Below are 26,880 nucleotides of genomic sequence, written 5' to 3'. Positions count from 1 at the left end.
CCTTTGCTTTCTTTATTTAATGCAATACCATCGATCTGCAAAATGGTCTCAATACATCTTCTTGTGTTCTCAAGTGAGGATCACTCTCCTAAGTGACACTACCGTAGTTAATTATGTCTAGAGCACCTTGAACTTCCTGCCCTGAGAAGTGCTAGGTGTAAATAAACATCAAAGTGATTAAAGCCCGGGAGTGAACTTGGAGTGTGCGTTGTTTCCAAGGGTAGTTCGTGGTTTGCTGAGTGATGGCGAAGGTTTTAAGGACAGATTAGTTAGCATAAATCCTGCAACTACCACGAAACGCCAGGAAGGGCTTGTGATCTGAGCCTAAAACCACATTCGCTACGTATACTTAGCCCGCCACGCTCCCCTCTGATGGGAAAAGCACATAGCAGACTCTGGGGCCCTGGAGAAAGCGGAGTTGACCCGGTGAAAAGCAGCATTTCATCCGGACACGCATTAATTAGGTTTTGTTTTTGACTCTCCAGAGACGCAGAAACAACATTATTTAATAAATGCTTGTTAAATGAATGAACAAATTAATTGATCAATCAGAAAGTCCGCTTCCGCAGCCCTAGGGACAAGCCTGCAGGAGGCCGGGGAGTCAAGGGTCCGAGTTTCCCCTCTCCCCTCCCCGTTTCCTTTCTCCAGCCCCCTGTGTCCTCAACCTCGGCTGGGTCAGAGCTCCGGCCAGCCGCGGCGGGGCGTGGCCAGGACTGGGGTGGGGGCGGGGGCGTGGACCCGCGGCCGGGGCTTTAAGAAGGGATAGGGGGGGGTGCTGAAGGTGGCTTGCGGTCAGTTGCGCCACCCGCCCACTCTTCCCTGGAGCTCCACAACAAAGGTTACCACGCTATGGACACCGCCAGGGACTATGCTGGCACCCTGATAAGGTTGGTTCGCAGCGCGTCCCCACGACCACGCGGTCACGGGAGGGGTGTCCCCGGTTCTCTCCCCTTCCAGCCCCGGCTTGCCCCCAGCCTCCGGTTCTCCTTGGACTCCGAACTCTTCGAGTCCAGTCCCGATGGAGAGTCTTGCGGTGCATGTCCCGTCCGCGTCCAGCCGGCAGCACTCTGCCCGAGTAGGAGCAGAGCCAGCACAGCTGCTTGCCTTGCTCCCTCCCTTTCTCGCCCTCAGAGCGCAGGGCGCCCAGGGGCTTTGACTCCTGCTCTGCTAGGGTTACTTGTTCATTGTTCTGCGGGGCGTCCGCCCTCCCATCTTCCTCCGCTTCGCCCTCAATGTCTAAAGGCTGACTCAGGCTCCAGTCTAGGTGTGCCTTGCTGGGAAGTGTGCGAGCGCTCGCACTCCATCCACCTGCTGGTGCTGCTGCCCGCCAGGGTCCCCTGAACAGCGCAGAGGCTTCTGGCTGGTCTCTGCGGCGCCGTCGCTCGGTCTGCACGGTGGGTGGAGAGTGTCCAATTGGATCGTCTGCTCTCAAGGTCAAGGGATCTGGGAATTTGGAAGTGGCGGGCAAGGAAAATGGGAAACGGGAGACACGTTTTCCAACTTAGCCTGCTAGAGCTTCCAGGTGTCAGGAATTTAATGGGGATGCGGGTATTTAGGGGTCCTGGCATTGGGAGTATCTGCGAAGCTGCTGTATAGAGAATTGCGTTTGTATGAGAGAAATTCCAGATTTCCCAAGGTGTTTATGCAACCCAGTAAGGAGAGGCTGCGATAGTCTCACTCTCTTGGTAGTAGAAGGCTGTTAGGGCAGTTGCCCTTCTGAGACCCCTGGAACCAGGAGAATGCCTCTCCAGGGCTCTTGAATGAAAATAATTGCTACTTGAGCTCTGTTGGGCCTTGGTGTTCAGCATCAGATGTGTTGTGGTTTAGTTTCCCTGGTGGAAATTTTGTCAAATGGGGGGCGGGGGGGATAATGTTATCACAGAATCTTAAGAACCGAGATGGATCTCAGAAACCGGTAGGAGCTTTGTTCCACAGAAACAGGTTTAAAAATAAAAGGGAGCTTCAGAGACCACAGGATTCAGATCTGGAAGGGAATCTTGGCAATCATCTAGCCCAACCTTCTCACTTTCTACATGAAGAAATGGAGGTCCAGAGACGTTAATTATACAACCCAACATCCTACTCGTGTAGGGATGTCCTCTACAATATCTCTGGTAGATGGCCATCCAGCTTTGTCCCATCTACAGTGACATCTACAGCTAGTCAGGGCGGTGGATAGGGTTTTGTCCCTGGAGTCAGGAGGATCTTCTTTCTGACGCTAGCTTTGTGACCCTGCGTCACCTAATTAAGTCACTTAATCCTGTTTGCCTCAGTTCCTCATCTGTAAAATGAGCAGGATAAGGAAATAGCAAAGCACTCCAGTATCTCTGCCAAGAAAACCCCAATGGGGTCATGGAGAGTCAGACATGACTGAAATGACTCAACAACCAAGAGTGACATCCCTGAACCTGTGATCCTTCTTCTAATTGATTCTAGCTATCCAATGTAAAAGCCACCTACCCTTCCCTTCAGTATTGCTTTGGGGTCTGCCTGCATTGGAGAAGTTGCCTTTTTTATTGAAAAATTTCAGTGACCATATCTTGTCTATGGCCTTTAAAAGGTCTTCACTTCCATGATAATCCTCCTGAGCTATTAGAATATACATTTAAAATGGGGAGTTTCTCTGAAGTTGTCTTTTTTCTTAGTTGTCTTCTCCCTCTTCCTCCCCCCCCCCATTTTTAGTCCTCTGAAATTACTCTGTATGGATTTTATAGTTGCTTATCTGTGCAGGTTTCACCCCTCCCTGGTAAAACAGAAGCTCCGTGAAGGCAAGGACTGTTTCATTTTTGGCTTTATATCTCCATCGTGAAGCACCGTGCTTTGCCTTTATAGGCACTTAATAAATCCTATTGAATTGAATTGCCTTATGAAGTAGTGAGTTTACATAACTGAATAACTTTAAGCAGAAAATAGTTGAAGACTTGGAGGATTGTAAGGGATATCATAAATGAGGTCTTTGAACTAAATTACCTCTGATGTTGGTTAGTTCAGGATAGTAGAATAAATCTTGGATTGGGAATTGTTTGTTTAGTTGGTGGTTTTTTTTTTTTTTAATTTGTGTCTTTGTCACCTGTTCAGGGTTTTCTTGGCAGAGATAGTGGAGTGGTTAGCCATTTCCTTCTCCAACTCGATTCTTACAGGTGATGAAATTGAGGCAAACAGGGTTAAGTGACTTGCCCAGAGTCACACAGCTAGTCAGTGTCTGAGGTCAGATTTGAACTCAGAAAGACGAGTCTTCCTGACTCCAAGCCCAGCACTCTATCTACTGTGCCACCTAGGGGCCTCGAGTTAAGAATTAGGAAATCTTGATTTTGCCAAATCTACTGCCACTGATCAAGCAGCAGGCCACGACTAAACAGAGGTCATGACTAACACAATCTCCAATATAATTAGGCAGCCTCCTTCAAGACCTTGAGTTATTTTGCCTTCATAGTGAAATTGCCACCCCCCTTTTACTTCTCTCCTGCCATGACTCCTTGCATTTCCTTATCCCTTGGCTACTCTAATACAGCCACAAGGCTGCTGGAGGATCACTCACTCATCTCTTCCTAAGGACAGGGACCAAATAGGTTGTGTTCATTGTTGTTCAGTTCTGTCTGACTCTTTGTGTCCTATTTGGGGTTTTCTTGGCAAAAATACCGAAATGGATTGCCATTTCCTTCCCCAACTAATTTTACACTTTAAGAAACTGAGGCAAACAGGGTTAAGTGACTTGCCCAGGGTCATACAACTAGTAAGTGTCTAAGGCCAGATTTGAGCTCAGGAAGATGAGTCTCCCTAATTCCGGGCCCAGTCCTCTATCCACTATGCCACCTAGCTGTCCCTGAACAAGTTCTAGTTGGACCTTTATCTTATACAACCTATGTATCCTGGGAAAAGTTATTTCTCTCTGGGCCTCCATTTACTGGTGTGTAGAATTAGGAATTGAACTATATGATACCTAAGTTCTCACCTAGATCTAACAGCTAGCATTTGAGAGGTACCAACTATGCCTTAGGTACTATACTAAGTTCTACAAGTACAACAAAAACCAAAAAAAACCAGCCCTTGCTCTCAAAGAGATCACAGAAAAGAGACAGAAAGCAAACAAATATGAATAAACAAGACACATACAGGATAAATTGAGTATGGTCTCCAGAGAAGACAGTAAGATTAAGGAGGACTGGGAAAGTTTTCTTGCAGAAGGTAGGACTTTAGCTGAGACTTGAAGGAAGCCCTAGGAGGTGGAGTTGAGGAGGGAGAGTATTCTAGGCATGGGGGACAGTCAGTGAAAACAGTCTGAGTTGGGAGATGGAAGAGTGGGGCTTTTGAAGAACAGAAAGAAGCCCATTATCTCTGCTTCCCAGAGTACATTGAGGGCAATAAAGTGTAAGAAGGCTGAATGATTGGAAGGGGGCAGTTATTATCAGTTATGCAAGGTTTTAAGAGTCAAACAGATTTTATATTTGGTCCTAGAGGTAATAGAGAGCCAGGGGTGTTTGTCGAGTATTTGTGTGAAAGGGGGTTTACTTGGTCAGAACTATAGGAAGATTAATTTGATAGCTGAGTGGAGGAAGGACTAGAGTCGAGACACTGGTGGCAGGGAGACCAACCAGCAAACTTTTTTTCTAATAATATTTTATTTTTCCCCCAATTATATGTTAAAACAATTTTTAAAGGTTTGAATTCCAAAGTCTATTCCTCTCTCTTTCCCTACTCTCTGCCCTACTGAGAGGGCAAGCAGTCCATATAGGTTATTCATGTTCAATCATATTGCAGTAGACCAGGCTTTAGGTAATGAGCACCTGCAACAGGGTTGGTAGTTGTGGTGGGGGAGAGAAGAGGACATATGGGAGGGATGCTTTTCGTTGTTGTTGTTGTTCAGGTATTTTCAGTCATGTCTGACTTCATTACTCCATTTGGGGTTTTCTTGGCAAAGATTCTAGACTGGCTTGCCATTTCCTTCTCCAGCTCATTTTTTACAGATGAGGAAATGGAGGCAAATAGGGTTAAGTGACTTGCCCAGGGTCACACAGCTAGTATGTGTCTGAAACCAGATTCGAACTCAGGAAGATGAATTTTCCTGCTTCCAGGCCTGGTAGTCTATCCATTGAACCACCCAGATGCCCCTATATGACATGCTACTAAGGTAGAAATGACAAACCTAGGTTTCTAATCCTGTGATAACCACAAGTAAACACATTATTGGTTGGTGAATCCAAGTCTAGACATGACTAGTTCTCACATCAGTAAATATTCAATAAACATTTACTAAATATCTACCATGTATTGAGCACTATAGTAAATGCTGGGGATACTACATACAAAAAAGAAAGACAGGTTTTGCCCTCAAGGAGTTTATAATCTCACGGGGGAAGACCAAACACAAAAGAAAATTGAAAAGGGGGGGGGAAGATACTCTGTTTGAGAGCATGGATGAAAAATGCAAGATCAAGATGAGCACAGCTCCCTGGGAAGCAGGTAGATTGCTGTCCTGCCCCACTTCTTTAAATGGAGCTTTAGAAGTTCATGGCTCCAACTGCCAATTAGAGGAGCAGAGGGCGCCAAGGCTGATTGTATCCTGCAGGGTGATGAGACTAGCTGTGGGAACTCAGGAGGTACAGTACTTTATCCATGGTGCTGCGATGAAACAGCCCTTTCTTCTGTGTTAAAGTTTATGCTTTAATAGTAAATAAAAGGTATAGACTGAACATCCAGTACTCAAGAGGCAACATGACATAGTGGAAAGCTTTCTGGCCTTGCAAATCATCAGTTGTAGGTCCAAGGAGCTGTTCAAGAAAACTCAGAGGTTAAGCCACTAGACCAGGGGTATGAAGCTGTTAGATTCAGAGGCAGGATTTGAATTGAAGTCTTTGCCTGCTCCAAGTCCTACGCTCTATTCACTGTACCACACTGCTTCATAGGCGAAACAAGGACTGTCCTACCTGTGGTATTTGTCTCACAGAGTTGCTGTGATATATAAATGTCAGTTATAGGTATTCCTTCACCAATTAGCTACTTAATAGGCAATGAAAAGATGTAAGGACCAAAGGATTTCAAAACAATCTTTCACGTGGGAATGAATAGAATTCATCTTGCTTATCAGGAAGTACTGGTTTGCACACTTCAATACGCATTTATTAGGTCCCTACTGCATGCAAAGCACTCTACAGGCTCTGGGGAAATAAAGAAAAATAAAACAGCCCCTGGCCTCAAGGAGCTGACCCAGGATCTATCAGATTTCTCTTCTTGTAGCAAGCTAAAGGAAAGAAGGGAGGTATTGAATGTACTTTGGTTTTCCCAGCCACGATTCATGTTTCCACAGACCATCCTAAAGACGAGACACTTGTATTTAAGAAGATGTATTTGAAAAAGTTACACATTTATAGATACATGCTGGTTGTTAACATGTGGAATATGTGCAGGGAACACTCCTAGTGTAAGCTGAAGACTAAATTAAAGCTTCAGAAAGTAGTCTTGCTTTTGACCATTTAAAAGTAATCTAAGAAGGTTAAAAATGTTGGTCCCTAAGCTAAGTGGAGCCTGATGGTGAAGGATAAGAAATGTGCTGTACATTGGTTGGCTTGATTGAGTAAGCCTTATTACAGAAAAGCTTTAGGAAGTTTCTGAAATTCCAAGAAGACTTAAGTATTCCTGCTGAGCTTGGTACACCCTAAAGAATGAGGTTATTACAAGCAAACTATAACTATGATTGTTGGAAAGTGACTGTCCACCTTCCCCAATCTGCATACGGAAGCAAACAGTTTCCTGATGACTTCTTAGAAGGGGAGACAAAGCATTTCATTCTTATAGATAGAAACAGCAAAGCTAAAGATCAATTGGAGATGGAACAGCACACAGGCCAGTTTAGCAGGGCAATAGAATTCAGAAATCACAGTAGTGTGTAATAGATCTGGAAAGACAGGCCACAACCAAGTTGTACAGGGTTATAAGTGCCAAAGCAAACAGTTTGTATTCAATCCTAATGGCAATAGGGAGCCAGTGGAGTTTATTGGGGAGTGTATGACACAGTTACATTTACACATTAGTAATGTTGCTTTACCAGCTATTCAAGGGATGGATTGAGAGGAACCAATAAGGAAGTTATTTAAGTAGTTCCAAGTGAGAATTGATGGGACCGTGAACCTGAGTGGTGACCATATGAAGAAAGGGAAAGGGAGAGGGAGAAGGAGAGAGCATATGAGTATGAGATATGGAAGCTGAATGGACCAAACTTAGCAACTGATTTGGATATGTAGTGTGAGAGAGAGTGAGTAGAGTCAGTGCTAACTTTGTTGACTGGAAGGATGGTAGTTCCCTTGACAGAAAGAGGAAAATTCAGAAGAGAGGTGGGTTTCAGAGGCAAGATAATGAATTGTTTGGGAGGCGTTGAGTTTAAGATACCTATTTCCGATTTTTTTTTCTAGTTCAAAATGTCTGGTAAGCAGGATTGGAACATAGGAGCTAGAGACCTGGGCTTAACATAGAGATCTAGAAAGCTTCTACATAGAGGTGATTGAACTCATGGGAAATGAGTCAACCAAAGAGTGTAGCCTGAGGAGAGAAGCCAGTCCCAGAATGAAACCTTGGGGAACACCCACAAACAGAGGGCAGGATAGGAATGATCATCTAGCAAAGAAAAATCAGTTGAGACAGAATGCCCAGACAAGTACAAAGGGAATCAAGGGAAAACAATGTTACAAAAATCCAGAGAGAAGAGAAAATACACAGGAGGAGATGCCAAGTGCTACAGAGTTCAAGAAGAATGAGGATTAAGAGAAAGACATAGGGGTGGCTAGGTAGCACAGTGAATAGAGCACTGGCCCTGGAGTCAGGAGGACCTGAGTTAAAATCTGGCCTCAGACACTTGACACACTTATTAGCCATGTGACTTTGGGCAAGGCACTTAACTCCAATTGCCCTCCAAAAAGCAAAAAAAAAAAAAAGACATAAAACTAAAAACTCCCTATTCTGAACCTCTGTTGCCTAACTCCAGTCTCTTTCCAACCTTGTTTCATTGTGTTTGCTTACATGCACTCTGTGTTCCTGACTGAGAACCTAGATGCTGCTTCTAGAATTTCCTGCCTCAATGGAACTATCCCCTTTGCCTGGAATTGCATACCTTCCTCATGTCCTCAGCAAACTCTTCTCTTTCAAAGATCAAATCTCCCTCTCTCCCTCTTGTTCTTCCTCTGAGCATTTCCTGATTCCCTCAGTTGTTTGAGCTCACAATTTTCAAGATTGCCTTTTACTTATCTCTGAACTTATTGTATCTCCCTCCTCCACTAAAATGTAACCTCCCTGAAAGCAGGCACTTTGTCACATCTAAATGTTGCATCTTTCCCAGCACCTAACAGAGTACCCTCTTTAAAACAGGGGTTTAGTAAATATTTATTGGACTAAATTAATACATGAATAAGTCAACTGGGAAAGATACAAGGTTTAGATAAGATGCCCTCAGGGGGCTAACACTCTAGTTGGAGGATGAGCTAGATATCTAAGGTACACAACATTTTGTGCTAAGTGCACTAGATAGGTACGAAGCCCCTAGCTGTGTGTGATCTGGGTTGGGAGGAGACTATTACTGACCAGAAGGAAGAAGCCTTCATGAAGAAGATTCTATTTGAGTTTAACTTTGAACAACTAAGGTAAGCAGGAATTCAGCAGGCAAGGGAAGCATCCCAGGTAAAAGGGGACAGTATAAGCAAGGACACGGTGACAGAAGAGACCAGGACTTGTTCAGAGGAAAGAGTACCTTCATTTGGCAGGAAAGCAGAGGGTATGAAAGGGAGGAATAAGAAATAATACTGAAAAGGGAGGGCAGTGCCAGATTGTGAAAGAGCCTGAATGCCAGGCAGAAGAGTTTGACCTTTATCCTGGAGGCAACAGGGAGCCACTTCAGACTTTTAAGGGTCAGAAGATATGACCAGATCTAGAAATAGAGATCAGTTAGTCCAGCAGTTGGATGAAGAATGTTCTAGAAGTGAGAAAGGGAGAGAAAGACATGTTAGACTATTGTCATATTCTAGTTAGAGGATAAATAGTGCTCCGCTAGGGTGGTTGCAATGAGACTAGAGAAGAGGGGTCAGATAGGATAGGGCTCAAGACTGGACCTGTGATTTTATTTCTATAGAGAACCTTCTCCACCAGTTGGAGTTGGCACCTTCTCTCCAACTGCTAGTCTTAAGGAGTTGCCTAGAACAAAGAGAGATTAAGTAATTCAGCCAGGGTCATACAGAGAAGATGGGTCAGTTGGAAGAAAAATAGTTTTATCAGGAATTTGAGAACTCACATTCACATAGCTCTTTAAGGCTTATGAACTACTTTTTCCCCCCAGTCTTGTAATATAGAAAGCATTATCCCCATTTTTTTTAGATTAGGAACTTAAAGACCAGAGAGGAAAATGTGTGCCCACTATCTCACAGCTTTTAAGTGTCAGAGTTGAAACTTCAACCCAAGCCATTTGATTCCAGGTTATGACTATTGTACCATGCTTCTCCTGGGTAGCAGAGGTGATGGAGAAGGCAGACTCAAAGTCCAGAGCTAAAAAACAAACAAAGCACCCATAGAAGACAAAGGAAAGAATGAACATTTATTAAGCACCTATTATGTGCCAGACACTGTACTTTGTGCTTTACAACAGCCCTGGGAGATAGGTACCATTATTATCCCAATTTTACAGTTGAGAAATTGTAAGCAGAGGTTGAGTGACTTGTTCAGGATCACACAATTAGTGAGTGTATGAAGTTGAATTTGACCTTGAGTCTTCCTGATTCCTATCCCATGCCATCTATCTGTCTCAAAGTATGAAGACATTGGCATGTTAGAAATATTGATAAAAGAGTACATCTACTACCTGCAGTGGGGCCATCCCTAGTTATCCCAATCTTGCTATTGGACCCAGATGGCTCCAGAAGAGAAAGTGAGTCTAGTGACCTTGCACAGCTCTCCCCTACTTGAATCTAGTTTATTTGCAAGTCATGGCATCGTCTTGCTGACGTCATGGTCTCTTTGAGAATGAAGGGCAAACGACAACCTGCAAGTATCCCCAGCACCATTACTTGGTCAGCTCTTCAAAGTTACTTAGCAAGGAGGTGATTATAATGGAATGTTAGGGAACGTCAAGGGATATTGAAATGTTCCTCCATGAAAAAGAACTAGTTAGAATATGAAGGATACATTTGCATTTGACCCTACAAATTGTTCTGCCCCATCCCGTGAGTCACATGTTCATATTTGATCAACTCTTCAAAGTAGTGACGAGAAAGAAAATGTAAATTTTCAGAGATAGTTGTCGCTGTTGGATCTGTGCGAATCCACTATGGAAAGGACATAAATTATAGAATCCACTTAAACCAGCTAGATCATTATATTCTTGACAGGAGAAGGTAACTTTGTGGCACTTCTTTGTAGATGGTAAAGGTATGTTTTCTTCTTAGTTCATTGTACCTAGCAGCTGCTCAAAATTGCTTAATCAAAGCCTTCACCTCTTCTGCTAGAAGAACCATGTTATATTGGCCTAATTTAATCTAATTTAATAATCTCCGAACTATTAAGACTTTACCAGGCTAAAGTAGAGATTTCCTTTCAGTCTGTTTCACTAGTTTATAATTTCAATTTAGAACCATTCTTAGCAAGCTGTCCATCTGTAAAAGCTAATATTATCAAGAACCATGTAAACTAACCCCATTGAAAAGAAGAGATTAAATTATTAAGCATTAATTAAGGAGCCATTATTGGTTCTACTCTAGTTGGACATTTAGGACCAAAACAGTATCATCCCAGATCATTATTTTTTAAATGGGTCATCACTAAATGTAGACAATAAAATATTTCTGCAGGAATATTAAAAGGTACCCTTAATTTCAGTTCAATTCTATCTCACTGAAGCTTTATCGTATCTCTCTGAAGCCATCTGTGGGTAGAATGTGATACTTTAGTACCTAATGAGAAGGCTGATACTGATGGATCTCTTGAGTTCAGGAGTTCTAGGCTGCAATGGGCTATACTGATTGGGTGTCTACACTTATTTCAGCCCTCGAACAACACCAAGTTGCCTAAAGAGGGGAGAATTAGCTCAGGTTGGAAAACAGAACCTGCCAAAGCTCTGATGCTTTTCAGAATGGGGCTAGCCTCCAAGTAGACTCTGCATTTCATGTCTGGTTAATAAAGGGAGACCTAGTCTGAAAAAGAATGTGGCATAGTGAAATGAAAACTAGATTTAGCATCAGAGCTTAGGTTCAAATCCTGGCGTGGGAACTTATTCCCTATGTGACCTGGAATAAGTCATTCAATGGCTTAGCTCCCTCATTGATAAAATGCTAAGATTGAACTAAATGAGCTCCAAAGATCCTTCCAGCCCTAAACCTATGATTTTATTATTTCTTATATTAGTATTCAGTAAAAGTATTCAGATTGTCATTAAAACAATTGCTAAAAGATTGTGATAACATTTTTTTATAAGACACAGTAAATTTCTTTTCTTTTTTTTTTTTTTTTAAGCAATCAGGGTTAAGTAACTGGCTCAAGGTTACACAGCCAGGTGTTTGTGGGTGGGTGCTAAGTGTCTGAGCCTGGGATTCGATCTCCAGGTCATCCTGACACTGGAGCCGGTACTCTTACTCACTGTGCTACCTGGCTGCCCCACACAGTAAATTTCTTGATTATCTTTCTGAAATTAGTCGGCTACTCTTCTCTCCAGTTAGAGACAGGTAAAAGAAAAATAGTAATATGATTAACATTTAGTTCCTGAACTTTCACCTTTATCAAGCAAAATCATTTCATGTTCTCAGTCACACAATTCTGATGTCACATATTACCGAAATGAGTGTAACAAGGAAGTTTCTATACTCAACACTGTGCATTCTGGCTTTTTTTTAAGATGGTGATTGAGTAGAGCATGATTTATCCATTTATGAGCTCTTCCATTTAGAATAATGACCTTGGTTCACTAAATCCTAACATCTGGAACTTCACTGCAGGAATAGGGGAAACTGCAGAAGGTATCAGATAACACAACTTCTAAAAGATAAAGAAAAAAACATTGTGCAGTGGATATCCAGGGGACCATTACTGTTAGTGAGGTAAGTAATAGGAGACATGATGCCTTCAGAGTTCACTAGATGGTTTGCTACCTGAGGTCAAGGTCCATGTCTTTGTATTCCTGAAAATATCTATCACTGTCTTGCACTGAAGTTCTGCACAATCTAGACAAGGGGTGGGGAATCTGCAGCCCCAAGGCCACATGTGGCCCTCTGGGTCCTCAAATGTGGCCCTTTGTCTGGATTCCATTAAAGGGCCACACTTGAGGGACCTAGAGGGCCATGTGCCCTTGAGGCCACAGGTTCTCCACCCCTGAAGACCCTTCTCACACAACCCTCTCTCCTTCCCCCACACACAATTCAGTCCTATTGGCCTACGTGCTGTTCTGTACATGCAAGTTCCATCTCCCTTCTCTATCCCTTTCCACTGGCTGCCCACCATGCCTCGAATTCACTTCCTCCTTATCTCTGGTTTCCTTCAGGTCTCTGTTCAAGCACTACCTTCTATACGAACCCTTTCCTGATTTTGCTTCCTCTTCTCCCCCCACCCCAGCTGGTGATAACCTTATTTACTTTGTACATATTGTGTATATATGTACATGCCATCCTCCCTTTAGAATATAAGCTCCTTGAGGTCAAAGACTGTTCTGCTTTTGTCATTGTATCCCCAGTGCTTATAAGTTCCTGATACCTCATAATAGGTACTTAATAAATGTGGGTTTTTTTATTGATCGATGGTAGGTACCCAAATATTAGTAAAAAAAAATTAGTAAAAAATAAAAAAATTATATATGATAATACATATAAAATATATATTATATTATATATATATTATATATATATATATTATTACATATAATATATATATAAATAACAAATAAAAGAAGTATGATATTAGAAAGCTAGCTACTATCTCCTTAAAGTGAGGTTGGACATCCCAGTTCCTCCACAGGTTACCTTCTAATCCCACACAGTACTTGAGGCATAGAAAGATTTGTATTGATTTAACATCAGTACCTTACCTAACTATTCTCAATCCCAACATCTGATGGATGTGAAACCAGGGTTCTTCCTACCTGCTCTGTATTACACCAGTGACCTAACCTAGTTTCTATCCTTGTGGCTTTCTTTTCCTTGTCAGAGGTAAGAAAACATTTCTTGTCCTCTTTCTCAATTAATAAGTACCCTGAATAAGAATAGACACAGTGTACGGGAACTGGATTTGTTGAGCAAGAGCTAAAGATTGCCATTGCCAAAGAAATTAATTCTCGTGTTCCTGAAAAACATAAAACCTGGTCAATTCAGGGAGGAAAGAGTAAAATTACATTCCTGGAGATTGAGGGAGGGAGGTCAGTCAATTAATCATTTTGTCTTCCTACAGACAATGCAAGTGATTGATGAACTCATTTTTTGCCTTTGGAAAGGATATTACAAACTTGGGGACAAGCATTCAGGGTAGTGAACTAAAGCAGAACATAGTAAAGAGAAAAATCAAGAAGGGAACAGGCTGTTCTGGGGAAGCCAAGTAGAAATAACATTGGATTTCTCAGAACTCAACTGGTGAAAAACTCAGTTCCCAGCATTTAGGAAAACTGCCACAAAGCCAGCCCATGTACTTAGTCCTAGGAGAACTGAGCTCTTCCTCCAATTTAGCGACTTAAAATTCTGTGTAAAATAAGGCGGTCAGTTATGACCAACAGATACATACTTGCATGGACGGGAAGAAACTGAAGAATTATAACAAAGACGGCCATCTGGGGCCAATTTTTTTAGTGGAGACTAGAATCTCATTAGGACAGAGACTATTAACCATTTTTTTGTTATCATGGACCTCTGGCAGTCTGGTGAAGCCTAAGGAATCCTCAGAAAATGGTTTGTTTGGGTTTTGTTTTGTTTTTTTAAACTATAATTGAAGGAAATGCTACATTGTTGTTAGAGGCTAGTGAAAATAAAAACCTATTTTTTTATTCATCCAAGTTCATAGACTCCTGAAATATATCAACAGATCCCATGGGGATCCTTAGACCCCAATAAGAACTCCTGACTTAGGATAATCCTATTCCTTCTGTCCCCACCAAACACAGGAATGTAATATCTCCAACTAAATTATAAGCTCCTTGAAAGCAAGAGACTGCCATGTCTTACATTATTTTGGTATTTTCCACAGAACGCAAAATAAAACTTGCTATATAGGTGCTCATATTCTTAGTAATTGGCATTGATTAATAATATAACATTTATATTATTGCTTTCAGTGAGACAACCATTATTTCTACTAACTAGGGTAAAGTATTGCTATGACAAGAAGCAGATGGAAAAGGCAGAAATCTATAGTTACCTGGACCCTCTTTCACCCCTTCTTTTGTCTCCCTTCTCTCAGTGTCTAAACTGGGGGAGAACTTTTAGAGTCGTTTGTCTAGATTCATTTGCAGAAAACCGGAAGTGCCAAGGATATCTAAAGAAATATTTTTACTATACACTTGTAGCTCTCACCTTCCTCTGAAGTTTTTCTATTCTAACTTAAATATGAGTGATATATACTGTATATTGACTCATTTTGAAGGATACTCAAACAAATTAATCAGATTGTTTTGGGAAACAGTCATAGGATGTTAGAGCTAGAAGAGACCATACAATGAATATAAGAGAAGAAAAAAAAGAATCTGAATAGGGAATGAGGTAATAAAACTATCTCTTTTGTAGACAGTATGAAGATATGCTTGGAAAAACCCAAAGACTCAACTAAAAAGTTAGTTGAAACAATAATTTTACCAATAAGGTCAAAAGTTTACCAAAGTAACAGGATATAAAGTAAATCCATATAAATCATTGGCAGAAATGTATAATATACATTATACATGTAATATGTATAAATATATATACATACATATATATTATATATATATATATTTATATTTGTGATATATTACAAACAAAACCCTGCAAAAAGAGATAGCAAGAGATACCCCATTTAAAATAACCTGGCATAAAATACCTGGGAGGACAACTGCCAAAACAAACCCAGGGAACTATATAAACTAAAATATATATTTTTAAAGCAATTGGGGTTAACTTGCTCAAGGTTACATGGCCAGTTATTTCTGGGTGTGGTGCTAAGTATCTGAGCCCAGATTTGATCCCCAGGTCATCCTGACACTGGAGCCGGTGCTCTTACTCGCTGTGCTACCTGGCCATCCCTAAAATATTTTTTGAAAAAACTTTTGATACAAATAAAATCAGATTTAAATAATTGGAGAAATATTAATTATTCATGGGAAAGGGAAAGGCCAATATAATAAAAATGACTATTTTACCTAAATTAATTTATATATTCAATACCATCCCAATTAAATTACCAAAAAATGATTTTACTGAGTTAGAAAAAATAATAACAATTCATTTGGAAGAACAAAAGTTCAGGACTATCAAAGGAACTCATGAAAAAAAATGTAAAGGAAGGAGGCTTGTCAGTACTAGATTTTTTTTTTTTGGAGGGGGAAAGGCAAGGCAGTTGGGGTTAAATGACTTGCCCAAGGTCACACAGCTAGTAAGTGTGTCAACTGTCTGAGGTCAAATTTTAACTCAGGTCCTCCTGACTTCAGGGCCCCAGTGCTCTATTCACTGTGCCACCTAGCTGCCTTTAGCAGTACCAGATCTTAATCTATATTATAAGGCAGTAATTATCAAAACTGTTACTGACTAAGAAAAGAAAGTAGATCAATGGAACAAAGTAGATATACAATTTACAGAAGTAAATGACTACAGTAATTATGTATTTGACAAGCATAAAGACTTAAGTTTGGGGGATAAGAGTTCATTGTTTGATAAAAAATTGTTGGGAGAGCTGGAATAGAGTCTGGCAGAAATTGGGTATAGACCAATATCTTACACCATTTACCAAGATAAGGTCAAAATAGATATATGACCTAGATATGAAGAGATGTATTACAAGACAATTTATAAAACATGGAACATATTACATATCAGACTTATGGATAGGGGAAGAATTTATGAATAAATAAGAGAGCAGTATAAGGTGTAAAACAATTTCAATTACTTTAAATTAAAAAGGTTTTGTACAAATAAAATGAACGTAGTCAAGATCAGAAGGAAAGCAGAAAAGGTATGGGGATTTATAGACAATTTCTCAGCTAAAGGATTCCTATTTCAAATATATAAAGAATTTAATCAAATCTATAAGAATATGAGTCATTTCCCAATTCATAAATGGTCAAAGGATATGAACAGGCAGTTTTCCAATGAAGAAACCAAAATAGCATATAGTCATATAAAAATGCTGTAAATCATTATTGATTAGAGAAATACAAATTAAAATAACCTTGAGATATCATTTTACACCTATCAGATTGGCTAAAATGATGGAAGGGGAAAGCAACAAGTGTTGGAAGGAACGTGGTAAAATTAGGACATTAATTCCCTGTTGGAACTGTGAACTGACCTAACCATTTTGGAGAACAATCTGGAATTATGCCCAAAATGTTAGTAAACTGTGTGTATCCTTTGACTCAGCAATGCCATTGTTAGGTCTGTTTTCTAAAATGATTAGGGGGAAAAGGAAAGAACCTAAGTGTTCTAAAATATTTATAGCAGCTCTCTGTGGTAGCAAAGAACTGGACATTGTGGGGATTCCCATTAATTGGGGAACAGCTGAATAAGTTGTGGTATTTAATCATGATGGAATACTACTATGCTAAAAGAAATGAGCTCAATGACCTTAGAAAAATATGAATTGAAACAATGAAGCATGAAATGAAAACCAAGAGAATGTTGTATACAGTAACAGCAATGTTGGTTTGGTTTGGTTTTGCTTTGCTTTTTGGAGGGGGGAAGGCATGGCAATTGGGGTTAAGTGACTTTATCCAAGGTCACATGGCCAGTAAGTGTTAAGCGTCTGAGGCCAGATTTGAACTCAGGTCCTCCTGACTACAGGGCCAGTGCTCTATTCATTGCACCACCTAGCCTCCCCAGCAATATTGTTTTATGAACAACTTTGGGTGACCAAGTCATTTTGACTTCTAAATATCCAAATTAACTACAAAGGACCTATGAAGGAAGACACTATCTATACCCAGAGAAAGAACTGATAAGGAGTAGTATGTATAGAATGATTTTACATAATTTTATATATGTACATACACATGTGCATGCGCAGGCAGGCACACATACATACATAAACATATATTTGTGTCTGTGTAGATAAATGTGTGTTATCTATATAGATGTGTGGTATCTCTAGGGTAGGGTGGGGGAAGAAAAAAAGAAAAAGGAAAAGAAAGCTACTTAATTATATATTTAAAAGGAATAGCAAGGTGTATACAATAGATTGGCAGTTTCATGTGCAATCTTTTTTTTTCTATTTTACTATATTATGGAAATGCTTGTTTTATTTCTTAAATTCAGAATAAAATATTTTTAAATGAACAAAAGCTGAGTTTCTACAACCAATAATGAACTATTCCCTGCATAGACAGAATACTCTATATGAAATAGAATGTTAAAGTGCTAAATTGTGAGACACAGATGGCAAATCCAAGAAGCTTAGTGATTATTGTAGATTTAAGGTGTCAGGGAAGTCTCCATGGAGTTAATCCAGATTATTTGTTTTGAGTGTTTAATATTATAGACAAATAGAGGGTGACAATATCTTCCTTATTTATCAATACAGATCAATTTAAAATAATCTAAAGGATCCCTTTTTAAATCAGGTTAACAAAACCAGAGCACGATTTTTGGACAACATTGTACAGAATTTTTTTTAAAATTGAAATACTTGTTCTTAAAATTGTAAGTTCAAAAATTCACTTTAAGTTGTTTCTCTGAGACTAAAAGACTTCTGGAATGGGGTCTGTTGTAAAAGTCAAGATTCAAACTTTTTTTCTCGTCTCTGCTTCCTAAAATTCTGAGTTTCCTCAGGTCCCTAAAGTCCCACTTTCTCTATGAAGCCTCTCCTGAGCCTCCAAGCCGGTACCCTGCAGTTATTTCTGAAATTACTTTGTATGCCTTTGTATATACTTTGTATTTACATACACATATTATACTCTACAAGGGAATCTAATGGAGGGCAGGGACTATTTGAATTTGTATCCCCAGTGCCTTATACATAACGAGCATTTAATAAATGTGCATTGAATTGAAAATGAATTGAATTTGACATGACTTCTGTTTTCAGGCCCTTAACTTTCGTGGGATCACAAACCAAAAGAGTCCTGTTAACTCCCCTCATGCATTCATCTCGGCCTTTCCGGGTCTCAAATCATGACCGCAGTAGCCGGCGTGGGGTGACAGCCCACACACTGAAGGAGCTCATTGGCAAGGTACTGTTCCAAGAGCCCTCATTTAATTAGTCATAGTCGGTCCAATTAAGATAGATAATAAAACTCAATGTCAAATGTCAGAGCCTAAGCAATTAGATTTTTATTTTTCTTTAATGGTTTGTCAAAATCTAGAAATAGACTTTTTTTTTTAAAGAATATGTTTCAGGGAGTAAGAATAATGCTAGTTATGAATCAATGCTAATTTTCAGACTTACAAAGCTAAAATTTAATGGTCAAACTCAATCAAAGGTAAGACTAACACTGTTAGACCTTTATCTTGTTTGTAGATATGGAAAGTGTTGTTTTTAAAAGCATTGGAGTCAATAATAGAGCACAAGTGTGGCTATAGAAAGCATTTTATAAACCTTAAAGTACCATACAAATTATTTTAGTTGTCAATGACAATAATGTGGGGAAAAAGGCAAGAGAGAAGGATAGGAAATGTGTTTTAAGGACTTTGGGAGGCTAAGAAGGAGGCAGCAACCCTCTTTACTTTTACTTGAGTCAGACACCTTTATGAGAAGCTGAACCACGCATCATCATATATGTGAAAGCCACTGGAAGAGGAAAATTGGTCATGCCAACTCTTCGAAAAACCACGAAATGAAAAACCATAATTTGCCAACATGTGGGCAGTTCTGTAAAGAATAGACATCAGTCATGGATAATTTGGTGGATTTCTTTGAAATCTATTTTCCAAAACAATCTGATTAACATGTTTGAGAAACTTTCAAAGTAAATTGAGATACAGTATCTATCACTCATATTAAGTTAGGGTAAAAGAGTGCAGAAGACAGTGAAAACTGCATGTGTGTAGTAAGGGTATTTCGTTAGATATCCTTGACACTTCCTGTTTTCTGCAAATGAATCTAGACAGAGATTCTTCCCCAATTTCTCAAAGTTCTTTCCCAATTTAGTCACTAGGGGAAGGGGAATTAAAGGAGTAAGAGAGGGATTAGCTATATATTTCTTAGAAATCCACTAAATTATGAAAGGGAGAGTCATTTGAGAATTGCTATTTTGTTTCAAGAATATACCCTGAAGAACATTGACATTTATTTTTACGTTACAAAATACATTACAAAATGTATTTTGATACCTTGTAGTAATAGATTTTGAACAAACAACAAGGTTCAGTGGAAAAAATGCTGACCTTGAAATCCAGAGACCTGGGTTTAAATTTTATGTTTTAATTCTTGATAACTATGGCCATGGACAAATCACTCAACATCTTAGAGCATCGATTTTCCCCATGTATAGAATGGAGGTATTCCCTGTCTTACAAAGTTGTGAGGAAGATAGTTTTTAAAGCTTAGAGACTTAAGATGCTTTGATCAGATTTTAAGATCATTCAAAGTTAATTTCCTTCATAGTATTATTGTCATAGGTTTGCAATGACAACCAATTGTTCTCCTGGTTTGCTCATTTCCCCATGTATTCATCCATACAAATCTTTCCATGTTTTTCTGAATCCATCAGATAGTGGTAGCTTGATTGCATAGTACCAGAGTACGAGGGCTGGAGTCAGGAACACCTGAGTCCATATCTAGCCTCAGACACTTATTAGTTGGGTGACCCTAGGCAAGTCACTTCACCTCTGGTTGCATCAATCTCCTCAACTGTAAAATGGGGGTAATAATAGTGCCTATCTCCCAGGGCTGTTATGAAGATCAAATGAGACAATATTTGTAAAACATTTAACATAGATAAGCTTTTATTAAATGCCAATTTTCCTTCTTCCTTGCATTATATTTATTTTTTTCTAATGATACAATGATATTTTGTTAATTCATATGCCAAAATTTGTTTAGCTACTCTCCAACTGATGGGCATCTATTTTATTGCCAGTTCTTTGCTACTTCCAAAAATGTTACCACAAATACTCTCATACATGTGGGTCCTTTCTATCTGACTTTGATTTCCTTGGGATATAATTTAATTTGAGAAAGAAAAAATCTGTTAAAGCATTATACGAATGTGTGGTTGCCTGATCTTGCCATTATCCAAACTTGGTGGTATCAGTAACCTCCTTTGGAAGTTAATTAACAGATGAATGACAATGCTGAAAGATAGAGTTGAATCAGACCATACTTACTACGAAGACAATGATACTGGTTTTCTCTTCTGTCACAAATCTAGACCCTGGATGCCCTGGCAATTACTTCTGGGCTGGTTACTTTAGTTTTGGAAGAAGATGGCACAGTTGTGGATACTGAAGAATTCTTTCAGACCCTAGGAGATAATACACATTTCATGATTTTGGAAAAAGGCCAGAAGTGGACACTGGTAAGTAAAAATTTCACCTGATTCTTCCCTCACTGCAGGTATACAGAACTCCTGGCAATGGAGCTTGTACATACTTAGTATGTATATCTGAGGAATGGGAGGGCTTTATCCAAATTCCCTATATAACTAGGATCTTCAGAAATTAAAATTGTAAGAACTGAGACAAAGAGGTTGAGGGGCTTGTCTGAATCAATAAATAGTTATATTCTAGGCAGCAATGAATAGATACTGTGTACTTGAGGATGTGGCCTGGTGACTGAATGATAAACTTTGAAAACATGGTTAGCCCCATATAAGGAGGTGTTGTCTTATATACTGATGAGTTATTAGTAGGTTGAAATCAAACAGAGGGATGCTAGGTGGTCTGGTTCCTTTCTCTCACTACAGAGAATAGTTGTTTTCTTGTTCATTGGTGTCTGACTCTTTGTGAGACCATCTGGGGTTTTCTTGGCAAAGATACTGGAGTGGTTTATTATTTCCTTCTCCAGTTCATTTTGCAGATGAGGAAACTGAGGCAAACAGGGTTTAAGTGACTTGCCAGGATCACACAGCTAGTAAATGTCTGAGGTCAGGTTTGAACTCCTGACTCTAGGCCCAATGCTTTATCCATTGCACCATCTAGCTGCCCAATGTATTGTTGACCAAAGTGGCATTGTTTTCTACCTGCAAGTAAGATCTGACAAGAACTTTTTATGGTTAATCTGCTTATACTAACATCTAGAAAGCTTGACATAGTGAATAGAATACTACTTGAAATCAGGTGATCTAGGTTGAAATTCAGCTTCAGAGAGATATTTACTAACTGTCTGATCGTGATTAAGTCACCCATTCAAAGCAATAGTTTTCTCATCTGGAAAATAGAGATAATAATGTTTTAATATAATAAACAATTTCATAGGGATGTTATGAGGAAAGCATTTTGCAAATCTTAAATGAATTCTAGGAGTGGAAGAATATCGAGGAATGGCTGTGATGTGTAAAAATTTAAAAGGCACAAATAATTTTTAAACTCTTAAAAAGCTTTATAAATGAGTGATCAAAAATCAGCCACTTGTAATATGGAATATGACCAGTAGGTGTCAACCTCCACTAAACGATTGAGAATATTAGCTTGGAGCTGGTTAAGAAGTGAGTTGAAGATGGCTTTCTACATAACGTTCTTTATCCCTCTTGGGATAAATAAGAATTCCATAAGCTCCAAGGTCCTTAGGTCATGATGAGTCAATTTTCTTAGCTCTGGTGTAATTAAATGAGTTCCCTCCTATATTCAAGTACAGCAGCTTCCCTTTCAAAGCAGATATAATGGTAACTTACATGGACCTTGATGGGTTTGGCAGATAGGTCTGGAATGATGATGACTTTGCTGCCTCCAGATTTGGATCTCTTCTTGTGGATGTCAGGACACTGCCAAAGAGACCCCAAGTTTTAGTTGACAGCCCTCTGATAGGGCCATCAAACTACAGATCACACTAAGGAGACCATATGACTGCCTGAGAGGGAATGGCTTATGACCAGAATGTCTAGCAGATTGCTCATCTGTAATCTGCTGTTCAAGGACTTTAGAAAGAACTGCATCTGTCTGGGAATGAGAAAATAATAAGAAAACTGCACGGGATGAAATAAAAACAGTTGGTAATATTTTAAATAATGGAATTCAAATACTTTGGTCTGAAAAACCTTACTAATGTGGAGTTCTGAAGAAGCCACACCACAACTTTGAAGAAGTTCCTCAAATGCCAATTCTCTGCCTGGAGCAAAGAATTTTTTTAAACAAAGTACTTAGTTTGGGGAGGGGAAGTGGGTGGGTGAGAACAATACTTCATTTAAAGTCATGGGACCTGGGTTCAAATTGCAACTTTGTTACTTCTTACCTGTGTGACCATGGACAAGTCTCTTAACCTCTCTGGGTCTCCATTTTTTCAAAATACAAAGGAGCTGGTCTTGAACGACCAGGGCCCTTCTAGCTCTAAGTTGACAATACATTTAATCCTCATTCCACCTCAGCTGCTAACATTATGGCATGAACATCTTCTGCCTGGCTGCTCCTCCAAAATGGAAACAATGCTGACTCCCTCTCAATTGAAAATGAATGGTAGTGTTTTATTGTCAGAAAGTAAGGTCAGAAGGCCCATTCGGATAACTATTTGGTATCTGTTGCAACTTGTTAACCCATGAGTACATCTCAATACCTTTTATCTCTTCTATCTAGAGTTCACTGAGGCCTCACTCTTGCTTCCCTAAGCTGAATCCGACACAGTTTATACTCCTTGTCTAAATAAAGTTAAGGCAGCAGAAACAAAATCACAATGCTACAAATGTTGGACCAAGACACAAATTATTCAAATTCTGAATCAGATAGCTCTGCTTAAATTATAGGTCTTAGTGTAAGCAGCTCCCTATGAGCATCAGTATTTTACACTGGTTTCAATGAAGCCTGAAGCCAGCCTAAAACAAAAGTTACCAAAACTAGATGTTTGGTTTTCCTAGGATTTTACTTTTTTTAAAAAAACAAAACTGTCTTTCCTCAAAACAGGGTCCTAAATATGTTGCTCAGAAGCCCAAAAAGGCTGGAATAGCAAAAGTCACCTTTGATTTGTATAAGATGAATCCCAAAGATTTCCTTGGATGCTTAAATGTGAAAGCCACCATGTATGAGATATATTCTGTGTCCTATGACATCAAATGTTCATCTGCCAAAGCTGTGCTGAGGTGAGCTCCTTTCATAGGCTTAAGTACTTTCATGCAAGTGGAATGTCTCCATGTGTTCTCCCAGCAGTAAATGAGATTTCTATTCCCTTGGTCTCAAGCTCCTTGAGGGCAGGGATTCTTGTCTTTCTTTGTACTCCCAGCACTTAGCACAGTGCTGGGTCCATAGTAGGTGCTTAATAAGTGATTATTGACTAACCAGTCTGATAAATGAATGCTTATTAATTGTCTGATAATGCTAAATGGGAAGCTTTCTTCTTACAAGAAGTCATTCTAGGGGGTGGCTAGGTGGTGCAGTGAATAGAGCACTGGCCCTGGAGTCAGGAGGACCTGAGTTCAAATGCAACTTTAGACACTTAACACAAAAACTAGCTATGTGACCGTGGGCAAGTCACTTAACCCCAATTGCCCTTTCCTCCCCCTCCAAAAAGCAAAAAAAAAAAAAGTCATTCTTGTGCCTCCTTAATGCTGGGGTCTTCCCTTTATTGGAGACAATTTATCTAATGTATAGCTTTTTTGTATATAGTTGTTTGTATGTTGTCTCCTCATTAGACTGTAAACTCCTTGAAAGCTATTTTTTACCTTTCTCTGTATTCCCCAGGGCTTAGCAAAGTAGGGGCTTGATAAGTAATAAATAAAGTATATCGACTGACTGAAATGTACAGGAGCTCTCAGTCTAACCTCAGAGCTTGTTTGTGCATTGACATTAAAACCACATAATCACTGGCCCTCAACATTATTATAAATACTGGTGTAGCAGAAGCAGCACTGAGCTCTGGGAATCAGTGGATTCTGACTTGATTCAATTAGTACTTAACTGTGTGTCCTTGGTGAAAACCCTTCCCCCTCTGAGTTTGGGGATTCTCCATAAGGAAGCAGAATGAAGTGATCCTTGTGGCCCCTGTGATTCCAGATGCTGTGATGCTTATGATTTTCCTCTGGGCCTCCATCAGAGTTTCCATAGAACATTGGAAGAACTGATTTCCATGCAAGTAATACAGCCTGTGACCCCAGGGTTCCCTGAAGAGAGTCTCTAGCAAGGCAGCAATGGCCCAAGGGGCTCCTAGGCAGTTTATACAAAGATTTGGCAATTCCTCTATGGATACTCTGTTGCTCTCTCTAAATCTCCTTTAAGTGGATTTAAGATTTGTGCCTGCTCTTATCTCCCAGAGAGAGACAGAAACAGAAATGACTTGCCTTTCTGTATTCTTCCCACAACAGTCCTTACTGCTACCTTCTCTGAGTAGGGCAAGAGGATGGCTTAAGAATAATAAGAGGCAAATAGGTTTATCAGTTAATCTTGGGATTAAAAAGCTTAGTCTGACTTCAACTGTCATTTTGTTTAAAATCACTCCTTTTATATGTAGCTAGTAATGAGGCACAGGCAGTAGCAAAGTGCCTTTAAGCTCGAAAAAGATGGTCATGGGCATCTTGCAGCAATCTGACTCCCAGAAAGGGCTTCCCTGAAAGACAAACTCAAGGATTTCAGCTGATTAGTTCAAATCAACAGGAAGATCACGTGATCCTCCTGAGAGGCAACCAGCATTCACTCAATAGCCACAACAGCTAAGAAAGTCGTGATGAGAGTAGCCCAGCTGTCCGGCTCCAGGCAACTGTTTGTGAGCACGTCCCTAGGAAAGCTGCACCTGGCAAAGGGCAGTCACTTTGTCTGTGGCATCTGCAGACAGGTTCAGAAAAACCTCCACCCGCAACTGAACACGCATAGGAAGTTTATACAGTTCCTGGTTGTCTCGGCTATGATGGTAGCCCAAGTTTAGGGACGAAAGGGAAACTTTTTTAAAACCCTTTTTGGACTTTTTTTTTCCTGGTTGTTTTTGTTTGTTTGTTTTGATTTTTGGAGGAGGGAGGGTAGGGCAGTTGGGGTTAAGTGACTTGCCCAAGGTCACACGGCTAGTAAGTTAAGTGTCTGAGGCTGGATTTGAACTCAGGTTCTCCTGATTCCAGGGCTGGTGCTGTATTCATTGCGCCACCTAGCTGCCCCTGGCTTTTTTTTTTTTAACAAAAGTTAAAGCTGTTGTTTATAATGAACAAGAATTACTCGTTTTCAATACTAAAATCAGTGGTAAGTGGTAGGCAGGATAGAATGGCTATTTTTCATCTTGAGAGGCTCTAACTTCTAAGAACTACCCTGGAGTTGATGACTTAACTGATTGCTCTGAACTTGCTCTGAACAGAATGATTTGACTAATGCCTTTATAAGGGCATTATAACAACAAGATCATGGTTAATTTTTTTCCCTTCCATTGGCCATGCCTAACTTCAGTTCAGGCCTACACTAACTATTTTCATCAGGTAGACTCTTAAGGACTCAACAGTATTCTAGAGTTACTGAAAATTAATGACTCAAATCACTGATTATATCGAGTGCTATTCCATATTTAAGCCTGGCATCCCACTTAAATCAGGATTTAGCTAAGGGGTGTGTCTGTTTAATTATAACTGAGTTAAGTTCAGGAGTGGTAGTGACTTCTAGTGTTGGAAACTGATGCCTCCTTCCACCCCACCCTCGAGTCACTTTGGGGACAGTGGACCAAGATATGGAAGGAGAAAAGTTGTTTTTTCTATCCTAAGATACTTGGTCAAGCAAGGGATGAGATCTTTGGACCCTTTTTTGGTTTGTTTTCAACTTATTTCTGCTGTCTTCTAGGAACTTCTTGCGGTTTATGTCCTACGCTGCCCAAGTCACCGGACAATTTCTCATCTACACTGGGACTTACATGTTAGGTGTACTTAATGAAACTGATGATTCTTCTCCTCCTCTGAAACCAAGAACCAAGGGGTGGCTCCTATAGGGGGGACAGTGCCTTGTATTAAAGGGGTTGTAGCTGGCTCCTTTAGTTTCCCAAGGTTAACTTTTAAATGACTGGTTTCAGGGATGCTACCTTATATTCTTAGACACATTATTTGGAGATAGTTGGCCACTACTGCTCAGTACTAATGATGCAGGTAAAAGGCCAGCTCTTTTTTCCTAGGAAATTCCTTTATGTTAATGATCCTGGAAGAAAGGATATACACAGTTGGCTTCCAAGGGTCAAAAATGGGAAGAGCTATAGGCTGTGGAACACTGTTAAGTTGGACTCAGCAAATACACTACTCAATAAATAGGCTTTGGTGACTAACTCACTGAAAGTAGGCAGGGCCCTCCATATATCCCTATATGTGTCTCTGAAAGGTAGCTTTCATATGCAATCACATTTCTAGACAGCAAATGTAGGAAAAGCACTTTGGGGTCTTCAATACAGATCACTGATACCATTAAAGAAATAAAGAACTGGTAAATAGAATTGGTGTCTAATAAGGTTCTTTACTGGGCACTGAGGGGCCAAAACATGTAGTATCTTCACTTAAATAAGACTGCAGTTATAGTTTGCCAGTTTCTTGACTTCTTAGAAAAGCTTCAATTTAAACATGGCTTATGGATGGAATTCTTTATGGCCAATGCAATGTATGCCTGTTACTTTCATCATTGAGAAATGCTCCATTTTTAATGTATCTGAGCTTTTCTCAGACTT

At 39.9% G+C, this 26,880-nt stretch overlaps 1 protein-coding gene across 1 annotated transcript; it reads left to right on the top strand.

Moving 5' to 3' along the window:
* The first annotated feature begins 783 nt into the window (after positions 1-783).
* CIDEA (cell death inducing DFFA like effector a) lies at positions 784-26,644 on the top strand. The gene is made up of 5 exons (XM_069099616.1): positions 784-887; positions 18,211-18,355; positions 20,495-20,641; positions 23,175-23,350; positions 26,016-26,644. Exons 1-5 carry the CDS (start codon positions 850-852, stop codon positions 26,158-26,160), a joined length of 651 nt encoding a protein of 216 aa, XP_068955717.1. The 5' UTR covers positions 784-849; the 3' UTR covers positions 26,161-26,644.
* Positions 26,645-26,880: the final 236 nt, after the last annotated feature.

The sequence above is a fragment of the Petaurus breviceps genome, unplaced genomic scaffold (genome assembly GCF_028583685.1).
Source record: "Petaurus breviceps papuanus isolate PSGF00001 unplaced genomic scaffold, PetGlider_PUasm1.0 38, whole genome shotgun sequence".
In the NCBI taxonomy this organism is placed as follows: domain Eukaryota; kingdom Metazoa; phylum Chordata; class Mammalia; order Diprotodontia; family Petauridae; genus Petaurus; species Petaurus breviceps.
The sequence above is the reverse complement of the archived record's forward strand: the minus strand, read 5'-3'. Positions and strand labels throughout refer to the sequence as shown.

Bases quoted from the DNA above. Each gene is read 5' to 3' on its own strand.
- CIDEA (XM_069099616.1), top strand. From the start codon at position 850: ATGGACACCGCCAGGGACTATGCTGGCACCCTGATAAG. The intron at 18,356-20,494 runs GTACTGTTCCAA...TCACAAATCTAG, and splicing joins TGAAGGAGCTCATTGGCAAG to ACCCTGGATGCCCTGGCAAT. The intron at 23,351-26,015 runs GTGAGCTCCTTT...GCTGTCTTCTAG, and splicing joins TCTGCCAAAGCTGTGCTGAG to GAACTTCTTGCGGTTTATGT.